We start from the raw sequence: 16,422 nt of genomic DNA on the forward strand, positions 1-16,422 counted from the left end.
GTTTAATTGTTAAGTAAAAAAAATATTTCCACATCAATTTTTTTATTAAAAGTTTAACATATGTGCCAAATAAAAGCTTGAGACTAAAATAAATACATATCATTTAGTTAAAAATTAGTCAAAAGTGCATATACATATCGAAATTTTGATTAAAATGTGATAAATTAAGGCTAAAAGAGTCCCAAAAATAAATAATGCATAAAATTAAGTTTTAGAGGGATTGCTAATATTTTTGAAATTTCACGACCATGACACCCGATTTTCGATACGTACCGGTCGATACTACGAATACCGATACTCCGTGATCGATATCGATACCGTTACGTTACCTGATAATGCAATTTAGAATTATGTTTTTCGTCTACCAAACTTAACAACTATTATTTATTAAACTAAAATGACACAATTCATTAAATTAAAGGGCAAAATCGAGCAAATTAAAATAACAATGACCAAATTAACACATCGTATAAAATACGAATGCGTTTGTTTTGAGGGATTATTCAATGGGATTGGACTATTAGTCCATCGAAACTAATAGTCCATTGTTTGGCTCAAAATTTTGGCACCAGACTATTAGTCTCTCTGGATTGTTAGTCCTAAATCCATTGAACTATTATATCCCATGGATGGTGGGACACAAATGGAGGGATAAGGGGGAATATGAGATTATGTGGTGAAGTGACCATTTTGACCATCTATTATTTAATTTTGTATTATATTTAGTAAAATTTAATAAAATTTAAATGTCTTAATTTAAAAATAAAATAATTTTATTTAATTTTTATTGATGTTTTATTTATTTAATTTTTTAAAATAATTTTTTATAAATATTTTATTGCTGTTTTATTTTAAAATTTTGTTTATGTTTTATTTGATTTCATTATTTAAATTTTCATAGATTTTTTTTATTTAATTTCATTATTTAATTATTATTATTTTTGAAAATAAATTTATTTAAAATTTTAATTAAAAAAATAACATATATTTTTATTGATATTTTATTTATTTAATTTAAAAAAAATTAATTTAATTGTGCAAAAAATAAAATAAAATAAAATTTTATTTAACCTAGTTAAAAATAATTAAAATATTAAAGATATGTTTTACTTAGTAAATAATTGAAAATGTAGTTATTTGAACATTTATCCTCTCCATAATATCCCAAATAAATATAGGATTCATATCATATCACACCAAATAGTCATTTCCTGACATCTAAACCCATAACTAAACAAACATGAGATACAAATCCAGTCCAACCAAATAATTCGGGAAAAATTTATCTCAGAACTAATAGTCCAGGAACAATGGATCCCAGGACTAATAGTCCGGTGAATTTTAATATCTTTTTATCTAATTTGTCCATACAAACACACCGTGCAAGAACTATTTATATAATTTACCCAAACTTTTATTCATCGAAGCTAGTGCTCCGAAGATCTAATCCAATTAAGGATTAATTACATAATAATTTAGACTGAGAATTTCACAAGTAAAAAATGAGAGTCCCCATATTTCACAAAATATTTTATTTACTAGACTTCATGCCTAATAAAGATTGTGAGACAATCGAGGCTTCACGAGTACTTCAAGTGGAGTGGCTTTCATATTTGTCAGTCCAGCGCTTTCGCTCATGTCAACAAGTGCATTGGATGCTGGAAAAATCTCAAAACCATGGAGTAACCTAGCAAGCACTAAGTGCAACATTTAGATGCCAAACGCTATTCCTGGGCACACTCTTCTACCTGCTCCGAATGGAATCAACTCAAAATGTCTACCATTAACATCAACATCTTTGTGGGTGGTGAAAGAGGCCATTGTGGAAAAGACTCTTCTTCCTATGGAGATTGGAGGATGGAATCCGGTGCTAAGAAGAAGACGAGTTGCAAATCAAAACGGTAGATCAGTGGAGTATGGCGTGGTTACTATCTTTGTGGATGAGATCCCAAACTCAATGACTCCAAAGTGTTTGTTTACTCTGTTTAATAAGTTTGGTGTAGTTAAGGATGTCTTCATCCCGTCCAAAAGACGAAAAGCGACGGAGTCGAGGTTTGGTTTTGTGTGGTATGATTGCAAGGTGGCTGATGGATTATGGTGTGATAATAAGGCCCTCAAAGTAAAGAAAGCAGAGTTCAAAAAAGGAGAGGTTAAACAGTATGCAATGACAAACAAAGGAGATGATCTGATGATGCAACGTCCACAGAGGAGTTTCGGACGTAGAAGGACGGATGGTATAGGTCGAAGATCTTTTGCAGAAGTAGTCCAGAGTGGTGGCAGTAATGAGAAGATGAAGTTGGTTGTAAAGGCATTTGAAGTCGGTAATGGGTGGCTATATGACAGTGTAATTGTAAAGTTGAAATCATTTCTTGCCTTCGAAGAGTTTAAGAAGGAAGTCGGTAAAAGAGGTATGGAGGAAGTACGAGTCAGAGAAGGAGGAGGAAGGTTAGCAATGCTAACTTTCAAATCCCAGCAACACAAAAGGGAGGCCAGATCCAAGCTAGATGAGTGGATGCTAGAATGGTGTGATTATATTACAGATTGGGAAAAAGGCAAGTATGTTGAACAGGAAAGGTGCATGTGGCTCACATGTGTGGGTGTCCCATTTAATTTGTGGAATGCTAATACATTCAGAGACATTGGCAAGTTGTGGGGTGAAGTTGTCCAATTTGACGATGATATTACTACTCCAAATTCTTTTCAGTGGGGGAAGATACGAGTAATTACTTCCAGAATGGAGTTCATCAATACGGTGATACAGGTTGAATGTAATGGAAGCCTATTCCCAGTCAGAGTGTGTGAAGAGATCCCAGCAGCAGGAAACCCGTGTTATTGCAACAGTTCCTGGATGGAAAATGAGGTCACTGGTTCGATGGGTCAAGATGAAGTTGATCAACTGTCAAAAAATGGTGAGCCAGACAAGGAGGAACATGAAGGTGAATACACAAGGAATGAGGAGTTGAGCAGAAAAGATGAGATAGCCGTTGCCAAACAGGATATGGTGGACTGCGAAGCAGGGGAAGAAGATGAAGGTAATGAGTGCCTATCTGTATCAGCCGTAAAAGAAACAGAGGATGACATGGGAAATCTAAAAGTTAGAGGAGATAACATGGAGGATAGGTTGGCGAATACGACAAGTCCAAGAAATGAAATTCAAATTGTTGAAGACCATGTATGTACTCCTGGGTTTATCAGAAGCCTAAGTGGGCCAGAGAGTTTAAGGCCTCCACTAAACTTAGAGGTGGTGCTGGATGGGTTTCAGAATGGGGTATAGGAGAATAGGCCCATCACTGATTCTTCAAACTTAAGTGCATGTGTAGCCCAAACCCAACTTAGGCCCCTTGTTCAACATGAAGCTAAGTCAAAAGTAACAGTCAACGACAACCAAACAAGGAAAGGAAAGCCCACTCAAGCAATGGTAAATAGATGTTATAAGAATGATGGTAATGGGCGAATAGGTCAAAACTGCACAACAAACAGATTAAGCAAAAATGAGTGATGAGTGGTAACTGCTTCCAGAAAGAAGCTATCTTCAGAGCAGCAGCTGCTGCTATATCAATGTCCGTAGAGAAAAGTCTCAACACCAGGAGGAGAATTAAGCTATTAAATGAAGCGCAAGCTACCATGGAAGTTGGGAAAATTCTGGGATTGGACTTTGAAGGTAAGGAGAATGAGGTGATTGGCAAGTTGACTGAACTCGAAGAGAAGGATATGGAGAGAGTAGAAGGGGTAGCCGGAATTTCGTAAGTCTGTTCAGGACTCAAGGCAAGTGATTTTAGGAGATGTGTAGATTTTTGATGATTTTATTATCATGGAACATCAGGGGTCTGAGAAGACCCGAGAAGAGAACAAAAATAAAGAGTTTAGTTCGGGATAGGAAGGTAGATGTCCTTCTGCTACAGGAGACTAAGAGAAGCTCAGTTGATGATAATTTTGTAAAGTCTTTATGGCTGTGGGAGGAGCTGGAGTACATGGAGGTGGGTGCAGAAGGAAGTGCTGGTGGCTTGCTATGCTTGTGGAATCCACAGATTTTTGAGCTTAAGGAGTGCTGCAGTTCCAGGAATTACATGCTTTTATCAGGTATGGTCCATCATACTTTTAATTGCACTCTTATTAATGTTTATGCACCCAATGATGTGCTTAAAAGAAGGCAACTTTGGGAGTCCCTAGCAACACTGAATCCATCCTTCCCAAGCCCTTGGTGTATAGGTGGTGACTTCAATGAAATCAGATTTATGAGCGAAAGAAAAGGGTGCTCTAGAAGGGAAAGAGGGATGAAGGATTTTAATGAATTTATTGAAAAATTGGAGCTGGTAGATATGCAAATGTTAGGCAGGCAGTTCACTTGGTGTAATGCGATGGATGGAAATAGATGGAGTAGAATTGATAGATTTTTAATTGACCCGAGGTGGCTGGAAGAGTTCAAGTATAAACAGTGGGGACTGCCTAGGTGTATCTCAGATCACTGTCCAGTACTCCTTATGGATGATGAGAGGGATTGGGGTCCAAAACCATTTCGATTTATTAATGCACGGTGTTTGCATCCCAAATTCAAAGCAGAAGTGAAGAACTGTTGGGAAGGATACCAGGTTAGTGGTTGGGCTAGCTTCAGACTTTTGAAAAAATTGGGTAACCTGAAAGTCCATCTGAAGAGGTGGAACAGTGAAGTCTTTGGTAACATTGATGAGAAGCTGAAACAAGCAGAGGAGGAATTGCATGAGTGGGATTTAATAGCTGAAGGAAGGAATCTACAAGATACTGAGATCAAAAGAAGGGTAGAAATAAGAAAATTAGTTTGGGATCTGAGTAAGAAGAAGGAATGGTTGTGGCTCCAAAAATCTAGAAGGGTCTGGGCTGAAAATAGGGACAAAAATACCAGATTTTTCCATTTAATGGCAACCAAAAGGCAGAGGAAAAACTTGTTAAACTCAGTTACTGTGAATGGTGTGATTCAGGATGAGCCTGGGATGATTAAACAGGCAGTGGCAAGTCATTTCAAGTACCTTTTCACTGAAGATTGGAAGTATAGACCAAAGTTAGCAGGCCTCTTTGACTCAATCAGTCCAACTGACTCATCTGAGTTGTTAGAGGCAGAATTTTTGGATGAAGAAATCTGGGAAGCAGTTAAAGATTGTGACGGGAATAAAGCGCCGAGACCGGATGGTTTTAATCTAAAATGTATTCAGAAATGTTGGGCCATCATGAAAGGAGAGTTTGTGCAATTGATGAATGAGTTTCATTCTAATGGAAAGCTAGCTCAAGGAATAAATAGTTCATTCATTACCTTAATTCCTAAGAAGGAAAACCTTGTGGGGTTGGGAGATTATAGGCCAATCAGCTTGATTAGCTCCGCATACAAAATTGTAGCTAAAGTCTTATCCAGAAGGTTGAGGAAAGTGTTACCCAAGATTATTAGTGAAGTTCAAACTGCATTTTTGAGCGGAAGGCATATTATAGATGGGGTTCTAATTGCCAATGAAATGGTGGATTGGTGGAAAAGGTCAAAAAAGAAAGGTCTAATCCTAAAGTTGGATTTTGAAAAGGCATATGACTCCGTAAATTGGGAGTTCTTGTACTCGATGATGAAAAATTTCGGTTTTGGAGAGAAATGGGTGGGGTGGAAGAAGCCTTGCATATCCACAGCTCGTATTTCAGTGCTAGTAAATGGTTCACCTACTTCTGACTTCTCGCCCATGAAAGGTCTTAGGCAAGGTGATCCGCTTTCTCCTTTCCTCTTTAATATTGTAGCGGAGGGTCTGAACATTCTCTTGGAAAGAGCTAAGGAAGTGGGCCTGATTAGAGGAGTATCTGCAGGTCCAACTGAGTTGAAAATTACACACTTGCAGTTTACTGATGATACCATTATTTTTTGTGATGCGGAGTGGGAGGAAGTTGTAGCCGTAAAAAGAATCTTAAGGTGCTTTGAGTTGATGTCTGGACTCAAAATATATTTTCACAAAAGTAAGGTGTGTGGGGTAGGTGTGCAGGATGATATTGTCCAGGTCTTGGCAAAAAAGCTAAATTGCCTAAGTCAAAAGTTGCCAATGAGTTATTTGGGGTTACCATTAGGAGCTAATCCAAGAAGAAAGGCTGCTTGGAAACCTGTGATAGACATGTTTAAGAGGAAGCTAGCTTCGTGGAAGAGAAGGTATCTCTCTTTTGCTGGAAGATTAGCATTGATCAAGTCCGTTCTGTCAAGCTTGCCTGTTTATTTTCTCTCCATCTTCAAGTTGCCAGTGGGTATTGCAAAATTACTCCACAAAATTCAAGCTAACTTCCTTTGGGGAGGGATTGAAATCCGAAAGAAAGTGCACTTAATTAACTGAAAGGAGATATGCCTAAGTAAAACTAAAGGTGGGTTAGGGGTGAGAAACCTAAGCCAGGTTAATGAGTGCCTACTAGTTAAATGGTGGTGGAGGTATGGTAAGGAGGAGGCAGCTTTGTGGAAACAAGTGATTTGTAGTAAGTATGGAGGTTTAGGTGGCGGATGGTACCCTTTATTTAATAGTTCAGTGTGGCTGTCGCATACGTGGAAAGATATAATATCAGTGGCTGTAGTTAACTCTGCTTTGTGTGATTTCTTCGTGCAAAATTTCAGGCTAGTGGTTGGAAATGGCAGAAGGCTGAAATTTTGGACTGATAAGTGGTGTAACAACCAAAATCTGAGTGTGTTTTTTCCCAGATTATTCACATTATCAGTTGAAAAAGATGAGAAGTTGGTAGATTTTTTCCACAGAAGGGTGTCAGATTCAGATTGGAATCCGGTATTCAGACGACCCCTCCTAGCATGGGAAGAGGAGGAAGTGCAAAAACTTAATGACCTTCTGCGGAATGCGCCTAGGCTCCAAGAAGGGGTGGTAGATTCTTGTTCCTGGCTAGCTCATCCATCTGAAGAGTTCACTGTGGCATCAACTTGGAAATGGGTGGAAGCAAGGCAAGGGGTAGATTTGACAGTCACTAGGTGTATTTGGAACAATTTAGCCCCTCCCAAAGTTCAATTTTTGAGTTGGTTAGTATGGAGAGGAAGGATTAAATGCTCTAAATTTTTGCAACGAATTGGAGTGTTGAGTCCAAGTATCTCTACGCTCTGTGTGTTCTGCAGATCTGAGTTGGAGACTGTTAATCATGTTTTTCTTCACTGCCCTTTTATCTGGAAATTGTCGGCCAATTTAGTGAACTGGTGGAATTACAAATGGGTTAGTCCTGGAACAGTGGAGGGATTACTTCTGTCGTGGTCATGTATAAAAATGAAGAAGAAGATGCTAGCTGTTTGGAAAACAATACCGGTAGCAGTTATGTGGTCAGTGTGGAGAAGCAAAAATGATTGTTTATTTAGTAAGGTACAACCGAATTAGAATGCTTTGGAAGATCTAATAAAGGCTAGAGTAGCTTTGTGGGTATCCTCATCTTTGAAGGGGTTTAATTATTCGGTGCACGATGTTATATATAACCTGAATCAACTCTGTCTCTGTGTGTAGTTCATTGATGTCTTGCTGTCTTTTGCTGTTCTGCATCTGAGTCCTGGTTTGCTATGTCTGATCCCTGGGCTGCATTTGTATCTGAATCTGTTTTGACCTGCATTTGTATCTAATCTTCAGTTGTTTTGTCATGAATTAAGTTGGGATGCATTGTGTTGTTGCTCTGAATCTGTTTGGGTTGCCCTCTGTGGGTTGATTCTATTTTGTGTTTGGTTGGCAGACGAGTTTGTTTAAGCTGGTTTATTATTATTTCAATTGGGCTGCATTGTGGTGATGTTGTTGAAGGGTTAAGTTGATTCAGCTGTTTTGTTTATGAATTCAGTTGGGCTGCATAGTGTTGTGGTTTTGAATATGTCAAAATGGGCAGTGGAGCTTTAGTTATGCTGTCAAAATGGGCAGCGAATCTGTCAAAATTCAGTTATGCTGTTGGTTTGAGGATTGGAGTCTATCACGCTGTTGGAGCTTCCTTTGGACTGTTGGTTTAATGGGGTTTAATGAATCTGTTATGCTGTTGGTTTATTGGGGTTTTGCTGCTGATCTGTTGTGTCTTCCCTTGGACTGCACTGATTTTCTAGTTTGTGTTCTGTTTTGCTTGTTATGTTCTGTTGTTTTTTTTTTCTTTTTCTGTTGGTTTCTCACCAACTAGGAGGTTGGAGCTTCGCTTAGCTCCAAGCTCCTCTCTATTGATGTATTTTCCTTACTTTGTTTGGTTTTCATCAATAAAGTTTTTCGTTTTTGCCGATCAAAAAAAAAAAATAAAAAATCTTTGTGGGTGGTGAGGAACCTCTCTGGTATGAACTCACAAGGCTCTGACCATATGTTTGGGTCCCTTTGCAGCTTCCATGTGTTCAAAATTAGGCGTGTGCCTTTGTAAACATGGTAGCCACCAATGGTGCAGTCCTGTGTAAATTCTCTTGGGCCTGATAGTGGGCCGGCTGGGTATAATCGTAATGTCTCTTTAATTATGGCTTGAAGGTAGACTAGCTTGCTAATATCTGATTCGTCGACTTGTCTTTCTTTACTAACGTGTATGTCTAGTTCTTCTTGAACGATTTTTAACACATGACGGTTATTCATTAGTGAAGACAGTGCCCACGTCAACATAACTGCAATGGTGTCGCCTCCGCCAGTAATCAAATTCTGTAAATTGCAAAGCCCACACTTCAACCAATTAGATTTTAATATTATAAGTGGTAGATTTGGACCAAATAGTGCTCACAAAGCGGATACTAAGATGCTTTGAAATCCTTTTTGGCATGAGGATAAATTTCCATAAGAGTGTGGTATGTGGAGTTGGAGTGGAGGAGGAAATATTGGTGTCCTATGCTAATATCTTGAATTGTAAGGTACATGGACTGCCACTTAAATTTTTGGGTTTGCCCTTGGGAGCTAATCCAGGGAGGAAATCTACTTGGAAGCCAGTTCTGGATGCAATAAAGTCTAGGTTGACTGGGTGGAAGAGAAGGCTTCTTTCCTTTGCAGGTAGGTTAACGTTGATAAAGTCCGTTTTATCTAACTTGCCGATTTATTATATGTCTTTGTTTAGAATGCCTTGTGGAGTGGTTAGAGAGATTGAAAGGCTTGAAGCTTCTTTTCTTTGGGGTGGGAATGATTTGAAGAGGAAGGTTCATTTGGTGAAATGGACTGAAGTTTCTAAAAGTCTGAATCAAGGTGGGTTGGGAATCAGAAGAATTAAGGATGTCAATGCAAGCTTACTTCTTAAATGGTGGTGGAAATTTGGAAGTGAAGTAAATGCTCTTTGGAGAAAAATGTTGTGCAGCAAGTATATGATTGAGGAGGGTCACTGGCTCCCACCTATAAACTCATCAGCTAGATTTTCTAGAATTTGGGGAGATGTTCTTGCAGTTGCTAGTCTTTGTGGAGAAATATCAGATAAAGGCGGGAAATGGGAGTAGAATCAAGTTTTGGTATGATAAGTGGGTTGGTGGCAGTTGTCTTAAAGATGAATTTCCTAGATTGTTTAGTTTGTCAACAGTAAAAGATGGCACATTGTCCTATTTTTTGAGAGGAAATCCAGTTCTGGGGAGTGGAACTTTTGTTTCCGTAGGCCTTTATATGATTGGGAAAAGGCAGAGGCTATCAGGTTGGCAGCAGTGCTTTTTGTGACCCCTCCTCTAAGTCTGAATGAGGAAGACTACCCTGTTTGGAATGGGTCTATTGGTGACAAGTTTAAGGTCTCAGATATATATCGGTACAGTGATTCTCTCTTAGGCCCTTCTCTCCAAATTTGTAAGTTTGTGTGGAATAATGACATTTCCCCCAAAGTCCAATTTTTGGGGTGGTTGGCCTGGAGGAATAGAGTGAAAATAGGGTCTTTTTAAAACATATAGGTGTTCTGAACAGTGAGGCTTCTGTGTTATGTGCTTTTTGTAAAGTTGAAAATGAACCTGCTAGTCATGTATTATTACATTGTCCATTTTCATGGCAGGTGTGGTCTGATGTAATGCTTTGGTGGGGGTGCCTATGGGTGGTGCCAAGGAATATTGATGGATTATTTCATTGGTGGATATGGTGGAATTATAAGAAATTAGCTAGGAGATTGTGGAGAGCCTTGCCCTGTATTATACTTTGGTCCATTTGGAAGTTAAGGAATGAATGTTTGTTTAATGGAGTGCAACCTTGTGCATCTGAGCTAGGTGAGCTGATAAAGATTATATTTGCTTTACGGGTTAAAGCTTCTGTAAAAAGGAACATGTATTCTGTTTGGGATATGATCATAAACTTGGCTCAGATTAAGGAATGCAATTGAGGAGTGCCATGGTTTTGATCAATTTTTAGTCTGCTGAGTTGGATTCTGGACTGATTTTTGGGGTGTGTGGTCTGATATAATCTAAGGGTTGTTTGTGGGACTGATGGGTGATAATATGCTGGGCCTGTTGGGTGATAATCTACTTATCTGCTAATCTGTTTTTCTGCTGCTGTGTGGCTGGTCTGCTACTCTGTATCTGAGGATAATCTGCTAATTTGTAGCTGCGTATCTGCTGTTGTTTTTGGCCTCTGCTAGCATTAGGTTGCATGCCTCTCTTTGATTTGTTTGTTTTTGGATTAGGTTGCATGCCTTTATTTTGATTTGTATATCCTGTATTGTTATCTCTGTTGGTTGCTGTATTGATTAGGTTGCTGTCTCTGTTGGTTTCTCACCAACAGGGTCTTGGTTTGGTGCTGCCATGTGATGGCTTGCATCATCCCTCTCTTTTTTGTTGATGTTCTCTTCCTTTCTGTAAGGATTTCCATCATCAATAAAGGGTTCTTTGTTGTTGAAAAAAAAAAAAAAATGGTAGTACCCTAGTTTGAATGAATTGGTAATATGCAACCTTTGTCTGTAGTGTATGCATTTGGAGTCATAAGGTTTTAATGATCTTCGAGATACATTTCATGATATTTTTTTTTATGATCTTTAGTATTATTCTTTCAGCATATCAAGTTTGAGGAGAAGTTATTCAATAGTTTTGTAGTATTACAATGTGGTGTTCTAATTTGAATGTAATTAGTTAATATAATGAAATTATCAGTTTTATATTGGTATTTTAATAAATAATGGCCGAAGTGCTGCAACATTCGACGAGTATTCTACCCCTTAGTACTTGCATTTTGCATCAATAAAAAAAAAAAAAAACCAAAAACATTAAGGTGCCGTTTGGTAACACTTACGTTTTCAGTTTTCTGTTTATATTTACAAAAATTTTAAAAACTTAAATAAAAACTTGTTTGGTAAAATTTTTAATTTGTAAATCAGTGGTCTCAGTTTATAAATTTGGCCAAAAAATGAAAACACAAAAAATATGTTTCCATTTTGAGTTTTCAGTTTTTTTTTTATCACCCAACATTAGCCACCACCCGCCATCATTTTCCACCACCGTTTTCCGCCACCACACACCCTCCACCCTCCACCACCACCACTCACCACCCACCTGCTACCACCAGCCACCACCACCCACCTGCCACCCACTCGCCACCACCACCCACCCCTCGCCACCACCACCACCACCACTACCCACCCGCCACTACCCACCACCTGCCACTACCATTCATCGCCCGCCACCACCACCCGCACTTACTTGCCACCATCACTCACCACCCACCTGCCACCACCATTCACCACTTGCCACCACCAGCCACCCACCACCACCAGCCACCTACACCCACCCGCCACCACCATCCACCACCATCACCACCACCACCACCACCATCACCATAACCCACCCGCCACCCACTTGCCACCACCACCCATCACCCACCACCACCACCACCACCATCACCACCATCCACTCGCTACCACTTACCACCCGCCACCACCACTACCACCTGCCACCACCACCCACCACTATCACCACCCAATCGCTACCACCTACCACCCGCCACCGTCACCCATCCATCCGCCACCGTTACCACCACCAGCCACCCACCCGCCACCACCCGCCATCCGCCACCCACTTGCTACCACCACCCACCACCCGCCGCCACCACCACCACTCACTCGCTACCACCCATCACCCGCCACCGTCACCCACCCACCCACCTGCTACCACCCGCCATCTGCCACCCACCAACCACTACCACCACCCACTCGCTACCACCTATCACCTGCCACCGTCACCCACCCACCCACCCGCCACCACCCACTACCACCTGCCATCCGCCATCCACCAACCACCACCACCCACTCGCTACCACCCACCATCCGCCACCGTCACCCACCCACCCACCCACCACCACCACTCGCCACCTACCCGCCACCCATCACCACCCGCCATCGGCCACTCACCACCCACCACCCGCCACCCACCACAACCCGCCATCCGCCACCCACCTGCCACCACCTCTCACTCACTACCATCCACCACCCGCCACCGTCATCCACCTACCCACCACCACCACCCACCCACCACCAGCTACCCACCACCCACCGTCACCACTTTCCACCACCGTCTTCCGCCGCCACTTGCCACCACTTGCCATTTCTCACTCTTTTTTATATTTTTAAAATTTTTTAAACATTTTTTCAATTACCAAACGCGTTTGTAGTTTATTTTTTTCTAAAAATAAACAAAAAATAAACAAAAATCAGTTTATAAAATTTTTGTAAATATAAACTGAAAACGTAAACGTTACCAAACACACACTAAATATTTTTTCAGCCCGCTGCTTTATCAGATTGAGAAAAGTCAAGCTCAGATGATTCTGATAGTTGGATATGACTACGTGATACTCGATAATATTATAATTGGTAAAAAATATGAGGTATTATAATTTTGTGTTAGGTGATTAAAAAATATGAGAAAGTATAATAAATGATGATTGGTGAAGGAATCATTTTTAGAAGAGAAAAGTTAGGGATCATAAATTTTTTTTTCATGAAAATGATTATGAAAGATTTATGATTATTGGATTACCTTGATTCGTGTGTGATGCTTTATTTTAAGTATAATCCAATAGTCACAAAATTTTCATGAAGGTTTTTCATTATACCTAACATCACTGTTTTTAGAATGGGCTAGTGTCACAAGTGATTAGAGATTTGATTAAAAATAAATACAAATATAGAGTGCAAATCTTTTCTGAGTAAAAAGACACAACAAACTTTGCACTCCATAAAAATTATCAATTTTACTAAATATTTACCCCACCTTTTACTGATGGTAGTTTTTGCAAAAAATTCACACATACAAATGATATAACTAGGGTAAACATCACTCTTGAGTTCATTAATAAATATGGATTTCCCATTATATTATATATATATATATATATATATATATTTATATTTATTTATTAAAAATCTCAAGTATTTGTATTTATCATTGTCTTTCGCATGAGTAGTTTCGATGATAAAAATTTTGGATTAAATTTATTTAACTTCTCGTGGTTTGGAGCTAAAGTAGTTTACCTCCTATATTCAAATATTGTCCGAAGTCTCTTATATAATTTCGGACTAAAGTTTCACGGTTAGTTTTTTCATCCAAATTAACGGAAGATGTACCATACACACACCATTTTTTAGAGTGGGTTTGATTTTTTGAAAAATAAAATGAAATTATACTATAAAAAGACAATTTTATCAATATTTTCTCTAATTCTAAAATTAGATTAATATGTCCATTAAAATATAATTAACGATTGATCTAAAATATAAACCGTAATTAATAATTAATTTAAAAATAATTAAATAAAAATAGAAAATAAATAATAATTAAGAATTGATTTAAAATATAATAAATAATAAACAATTAAGAATTTATAATTAATTATGATTTAGGGTATATCTGTATATGTAGTATAGTATACCAGACTAGTGGCCTTGTTGATGGTATCGACGTCATAACCAGCAAAGTCTGAGCCTTGAAGAGTAGAAAGCATGACAGCCATAAAGTCTTGAACTCCTTTAGCCTCCCCAGAATCTCTCTTATGGCGATGTTCCTCTAACCATCCCCCCACAAAACTTTCCATTTCTTTTGCAGTTTGTTTCATGGCCTTCACATGTCCACCCGAATCAAACCACCCAAGAAAAGGAATTGAGTCCGACACCAAAAACAACCCAAAAAAGTGAAAGAAATTCCTGAATACCTTCTGGCACCGCCTCGCCTCTTTCTCCTCCTCACAACCAAAATATCGCTTTCCGGCAACCATTCTAACAGCCACGTTCAGAGCCAAGTCTGAAAACCATTGCTTCATATCCACCAACACATGGCCTGAGCTGTTTTTCTTCTCTCTCCAAAGCTTGTGAAGTACTTTCATGGAGGTCTCAGTTTCAGAGACTCACATTCTTTAGAAGCTCGACGCGGCGACTTCCTAGTAGCTCGAGGGAGGCTATTTTGCGGATTTCACGCCAATAGGGACCATATGGGGAGAAACTAAACATGGCATAGTTGTAGCCTAGGTGTTTTGCCTCTGCAAACTTGGGACGGCTTGACACAGCTATGTCGTTGGTGGTGAAACATTCTTTGGCTGTCTCCCAATTGCTCACTACAAGAGCTCGTTTCAACCCGAGCCGGATGGTGAAAACTGGTCCATGTTTATCCGCCATGGCTCCCAAGGTTATGTGGGGAAGCTCAGAGCCTCCTAAGAGGTGAAGGTGGCCTATTATGGGCCATGCACCACTAGCTTCTGGTGCTGTGCTGTTTTTAGCAGCTCTTTTAGATATCCATAGAAAATAGCAGAGAACTAGAAATATGGATAAGACTTCAGCTATGGCAGTGTTTATGTGTGATAGAAAAAAATCCATGGCAGATTATGCACTTGGAGGACTCCAGTCCAGAGTCTCTGTGGTTAAGCTGCTTTATAAAGCATGCACATGCCTAAGGAAAAAAAAAAAAACGTTACTCAGAAATTCAAATATAAGATAAAATTTTGATTTTGTTGTTGTGTACCCAATCATGAATGAATCTATTGCAGACTTTGAGTAATTTTTTAACTCTGAATTAAATTCAACCCGTGGTTCCCGAGCAATTCATTAGTCACTCTCACACACTCTCACATCTCTCTCTCTCTCTCTCTCTCTCTCTCAAACTTTTTCTCTACCAAACAGCAGGATAGTTCTCAAACTTTTTCTCTACCAAACAGCAGGATAGTTTGTTTTGTAGGCACACATTTTCCACAAGTTTTGTCTGTATAGTTAAGGCTTAGAAGCACCGTAAGATAATTTCAAATTATATGAATTCGCATCCTTAAATTTTTATAAATAATTTTAAAATTATATAAAATAGCTTTTTAATTTTTTATACTATAGAATAGCCCTCTCTTTCAAAGACATAATCTTAGATCCGTCTCTACGTGTAATGATTTTTTTTAATTAAAACTAATTATAAATTTATATTTATATTTTATAATTATTAAATATCTAATAAAAATCCTCCAACACATATAAAATAGGAATAATTCTACACATACTAATAATTTTATTAAAAAGTATACTAAAAATAGAAGAGACTAAATGTAATTAGTTGTTAAAAAAATAATAACATTTAAACATTTAATGATGTTTGGACATAAATGTTTTTGAGAGATTGTTGAATCAATTCAATGTATTTGATTAAAGAGAAATATCTGGTACAGTACGTATAATAACAAAAGAGAGACTTTTATTAATAAAATCAAAATGATACATATAAGAAAAATATCATTAAAAGAGACAAGAGCGAAAGCATCAAAGTGAAACTTCTTAATTCCAGCTAGGTTGGTACCAATAAAACCACACTATCATGTGCTAACTTAGGCCAAAAGAGTTGGTGAGGAACTAACGCACGACACTACAACAATCACACTATACAGCGTCTAACTTGTTGAATATTGTAGACAAAATCATCCACCGTGTAGCCTTATCCCACTGAGTGTGTTTTCATCTAAAGGGCTACTCTTACTTTGATTAGCTCACAAAGATCTTCACAGTTTGGTTGCAGTTCGTTGAACAAATATTCATTCCTACACTACCAAAGGGACCATAAACTAGCAATAATAATTGATCTCCAAAGTTGTTTTTCTCTTTTTCTAAAATTCCAACTCATCCACCAATGCATAAGCATGTCCACTGAGCTAGGACAGGCCCATTGTAAACCCCACCACTTGATTATGTTGGACCAAACTTTCCAAGCAAAAGGGCAAATAAACAGAACATGATTGAGTGATTCAATCTCAGAATGACATAACATACTCAGATCTGACATCATTACTAAGAACATCAATTCTATGTAAATAATCTGAGGTTTTAATCCTCCCTTTCCAGGCCAACCAAGAGAAAAATTAGGTTGTATTTTAAACTTTTTTTCTTTTTTGAAGAGAGAGAGTTTAGAATTTTTTTTAGTTTGTTTGGTTGTATATTTTGAAAATAGTTTTGGACTTTGGGAGTGTGAGATGTTTTGATATTTTGCTGTAGTTGAGTAGATGTGTGTGAGAAAAAAATGATTGAGAAGGAAAGATGAGAGAAAAA

The 16,422-nt window shown here is 38.4% G+C and overlaps 1 protein-coding gene across 1 annotated transcript; it reads right to left on the reverse strand.

Moving 5' to 3' along the window:
- Positions 1–7,479: 7,479 nt before the first annotated feature.
- LOC114278318 (strychnine-10-hydroxylase) lies at positions 7,480–14,769 on the reverse strand. Its single transcript, XM_082876108.1, is given in 4 exon segments — positions 7,480–7,565; positions 8,180–8,618; positions 13,785–14,253; positions 14,255–14,769. Coding segments are annotated over 4 exon segments (1,461 nt in total). The 5' UTR covers positions 14,722–14,769.
- Between the last annotated feature and the right edge of the window lie 1,653 nt (positions 14,770–16,422).

This window comes from Camellia sinensis, chromosome 6 (assembly GCF_055761805.1).
Source record: "Camellia sinensis isolate YWXY chromosome 6, ASM5576180v1, whole genome shotgun sequence".
Lineage (NCBI taxonomy): Eukaryota > Viridiplantae > Streptophyta > Magnoliopsida > Ericales > Theaceae > Camellia > Camellia sinensis.